Source organism: Epinephelus moara, chromosome 17 (assembly GCF_006386435.1).
Source record: "Epinephelus moara isolate mb chromosome 17, YSFRI_EMoa_1.0, whole genome shotgun sequence".
Lineage (NCBI taxonomy): Eukaryota > Metazoa > Chordata > Actinopteri > Perciformes > Serranidae > Epinephelus > Epinephelus moara.
In genome coordinates, this window is record NC_065522.1 from 21380768 (window position 1) to 21384811 (window position 4044).

Here is a 4044-nt window from a genome sequence, read left to right on the forward strand (position 1 = left end):
AAAGATCATGCAAGGCAAATCCCTGATATTCTGCAGGAAAACAGGGGTTAACTATTTTGCACTGTGTGCAAAATTGTGGTGGAACACAAACCACAACGTTTGACAAAGATTCTTCTACCACAAAACACATGTAGAGAATGGCTGAGTGCATGGACAACTGACAAGACAAATCATCAAAACATGCTACAAGAATCAAGGTGAGTTAGGCTAAATATGCATGGTTAGCTGTGTTTTTTTCAGACTGGAACAAGTTGCCTTTAATTTTTAATTAATTATAAATTTAAAAAAAAAAAAGTTTTTCAGCATTTTCCCTTGCTCTCGCAATTTCATTGAAAAAAGAAAAAAAGAAAGTAATGCCCAAAGACATAACAACATGCAGTGCTTTTTTTTTTTTTTTTTTGAAAATCTGCCTTTGAAATCAGGCATTTTAGGGTGCAACAATCCAAAGAAGTCTGTTAAAAAAACATGTTATAGTGGCGAGTCATTCACGAATGACTTGACGAATGAATGAGTTTTTTTTTTTTGTTTGATTGCTTTTTCATGTAAAGAAAAAATATAAATGAGCTTCTCATCTCTTCTGGAAAAATACAAATACCACAATACTAAAAAACTGTTAAAAAAAAAAAAAAAAAAAAAAAAAAAATTGGAAAATCACGAAAGAAGTGTCCTCCAGTTTCAAGTGAATACTGAATGAACATCAATATCATAATTCTGGCTTTCACAGAGTCTAACCTGCTCAACTAACAGAGTCTAACTTGTCACGTTCATCTTCTCATGTCTTCTGAAAATTTGACATATCGGTGGTGCTGTGACTTCAGATTTTTGGCTTTTGCAACACACTGTACACTGTGTCAATTTTTGCAGGGTGCTGTGCCTCGTCCAGGATGGCATACTGAGACGGCGATGCCTCTTGTACGTCCTTGGGTCCTTTCGTATTTTCACTGCCGTCAACTTTGCCTAGCGAGGAAGTCACATTTGGTGCCTGTAAAATGCTGTACACAGTATCTACTTTCTGACTTTGCGCAGATCCCAAGCCCTCTCTTGGGCTGATGGTTGGGCTGCTGGTCTGGCAGGGCTGTGACGTATCCACGTTTTCATAAGAGGCCTCAGCTTGACTGGAGGTAGAAGAGGTAGAGACTCTCTGTGCAGGCTGTGGCTGTGCATCCACTGGCTGGTTTTCTATTAACTGAGCAGAAGATGTCTGACCCTAGAAATAATGAAGCACAATATGTTTTTAGTATTGTAAAAAATAAAAAAACTACTGTGACTATCCAACATTGAGGTAAAACTCAATTTCACATCTTGAATAATTGTTTCAGTTGTGATCACAAAACAATATATATATATTTTTGTTCAGAAAGGAATACAACATTTTGTCATCCGGTTCTTTTGATTTTACATACTCAGTTACATTTCAAAGATGAAGATGTATTGCTTGATAAATCCTGCTTACCTGAAAGGAGTTACGGCCTGTTGAAAAAAGTCCCTTGGCCACACACACAGCACAGAAGAGAGAAACACCGAAGAACACACACACTGCAATAACTATTATTTGTACAGTGGGTGGTTCTGATGTCTCCTCGTGTTCAGAATTGGATTTTCTTGAGCCTGTCAAGACATGGAAACACATATTAGCAAATAGAATTTTAAATATGATGAGACCAGGAAAAAAAGACTGAATATTACTCTCTTGATTTAGAGTTTGACAGTCATTGAGTGAGCCTTAAATAAAGAAATAAAAAATACTTACACCTTGCCTCTATGCTTTCAGAAACATTGCTTGTGCTGACATGGTTGTTGCCACTACACACAATAGATCTGTTTTCGGTTGAGATGGTGATGTTGACCTTCCTCAGTGATCTCTGAGATGTTGTGCAACTGTCTTCATCGCAGACAGACCACACCCAGTCGTCCTGGATGGAGCAGTTGACTGTGATGTTGCAGAATCCAGCAGACAGGTTGGAGTGCTGCCCTGACATCCTAATGACAGGTGTGGGAACAGTTTCTGCAACACCCACCCAAACAGAGAGATTGAGGCATTGGGTGATTTATTGGCACCCTCTGGTGGCAACCAGTAGGAATAACAACATCAATAAATTTGTACCAACACAGATTCAGATAAAGCCTCCACTATACATACATGCATGCATGTTTTAAGTATTTTTTTTTTCTTTATTTCCCTGGCCATTGAGTGTCCCTAAAGTATCCCAGCATACCTAGGCTTTGTCTATACTTTCAATGCCAGCAGCCGGTTCTGGTAACACAAAATTTTCATGAAGGTTCGAGCCATGTGGTCTTTATCATAGATATATAGGCAAATAAAAGATCTGAAATTATGACTGAGACTTTAATTTACACATATTGTTTGAAATACTAACATGAACATAAACAGGGAGTTACACTGGTGGATGCCAACTATGTAACAATGTAGGAAAAAAAACATGGTTTATGTATTAAAGGGGTGTCTGATGTATTATATTCATGTAATGAAAGGTTTGAGAAAATCTTGAAGGTGGTCTTGCGCTAAATACTGCAAGTTAAAGAAACATGTATCATAAGGACTGCCATAATAACCTTAACAATGAAATCTGCAGACCAAGAAGACCCATACACTGGCTAAAGACAAGAGAAGCATTCAGATCTTACCTTCAACAATCAGTATGTGTTTCTCCACTGATTCATCATAATTCCGATCAGTGACTGAAACTTGATAGCTGCCACTGTCTGTGTCGTTGAGCTTGTTGATACACACGGAGTGGTCCTGTGGATTATAATTCACTTTACCTATGTACTTAGGTGTGACGTTCATCTGCATAACAATGACTTTCTCATTAAAACGCCACTTGATGTCTTTATGTGGTGGTGGTTTTCTGATTTTTAGACATAAAGAGCTGTTTCTCTCGCTGTAGTGCATCGTTGGTGGGTCCTCTGCTGAAACACCTGACAGGAAACATTAGATAAAATCATTTAAAAAAAACAAAATCCCTTCCCTTGTTTTATTTCTTATTTACTTATTTAGTGTTTGCAGGACAGACACTGATATAAGGTCTGTTTTGGCTTCTTTAACTAATAGAAAATGCTAAATGCACCTGTAACAAAGCATTAGTAAGGATGCCTTTGATGAACTTACAGATTTCAAAACCATAAGAACCAGAAGCACAAAGGCTAAAGAGCTAAGAGCTACTTAACTCAAAAATAATAAATTCCTTGAAATAACTTTATAAAAAATATCTTCTGCATATGGCAAACAAGACTTAACTGCATTAAACACAGTGTCACAGAGTTTGACTTCATGAAACCTTATCTAGTTAAAAAAAAAAAAAAAATAGATCCTCTCGTCTAGACATTTAACATGCATATGGAAATATTTATTTCTTACCTGCAATAATCCAACAACTCAGAAGAAGAAACATTTTCAGTCCCCTCAAAATCCTTTGCACACAGTCAATGTGCAGGAAATTGTTAACAGGAAACTAAGTTTTACACGGGTTTCATGGGCGCAGTGAAGCACGGCAATGATGTATCAGATGAAAGGCAGGAAGGAGTCCACGACGCAGCTGTCACTTTCCAAAGAAGAAAACAAGCACATCATTTGTTTTAATTCGTTTGAATGCAACCCACACAGCCTAGCCCCAAACTACACTGGAAAAGTAACAGTCTGTTTATTCAGTTCTTTATTTGCCTCATTTGTGAGACAAGCTATTTAGTAAACCTTTTTTTTTTTTTTTTTTTTTGCAGTAATATTACCATAAGGTAGTTATGTCTTTCAAAGCCAGCATACAGCCTTATCTTTATCCAAGTGTTTATCTACATTGATCAAAACCAAAATGCTTCCATGCATTACTTCTCAGATGTCTAGCGTCATGGTTAAATGGTCAACACAGCTGGATTTATGCAAGTCTGTGTAAATGGAAGACTTCACTTCTGTCTGTCTTCTGCAATTTGCCCTGACACTTCCTTTATTTCCCCATTTGTTTTTATGCATGCCTGTGTGCGTTTATGTGAGTAAATTACCTGTAGGTTTATTTTGGTTTAGAATGCACT

General features: G+C 37.2%; 1 protein-coding gene across 1 annotated transcript; it reads right to left on the reverse strand.

The window, feature by feature from the left end:
• Nucleotides 1–290: 290 nt before the first annotated feature.
• Nucleotides 291–3468, reverse strand: si:ch1073-220m6.1 (T-lymphocyte surface antigen Ly-9). The gene is made up of 5 exons (XM_050067240.1): nt 3380–3468; nt 2647–2940; nt 1751–2005; nt 1454–1608; nt 291–1207 (listed from the first exon to the last, which is right to left on the reverse strand). The coding sequence occupies exons 1-5, from the start codon at nt 3411–3413 to the stop codon at nt 815–817; spliced, it is 1131 nt and encodes a 376-aa protein (XP_049923197.1). The 5' UTR covers nt 3414–3468; the 3' UTR covers nt 291–814.
• Between the last annotated feature and the right edge of the window lie 576 nt (nt 3469–4044).

Bases quoted from the DNA above. Each gene is read 5' to 3' on its own strand.
- si:ch1073-220m6.1 (XM_050067240.1), bottom strand. From the start codon at position 3,413: ATGTTTCTTCTTCTGAGTTGTTGGATTATTGCAG. The intron at 2,006-2,646 runs GTAAGATCTGAA...TGGGTGTTGCAG, and splicing joins ACACATACTGATTGTTGAAG to AAACTGTTCCCACACCTGTC. The intron at 1,208-1,453 runs GTAAGCAGGATT...CATTATTTCTAG, and splicing joins CAGGCCGTAACTCCTTTCAG to GGTCAGACATCTTCTGCTCA.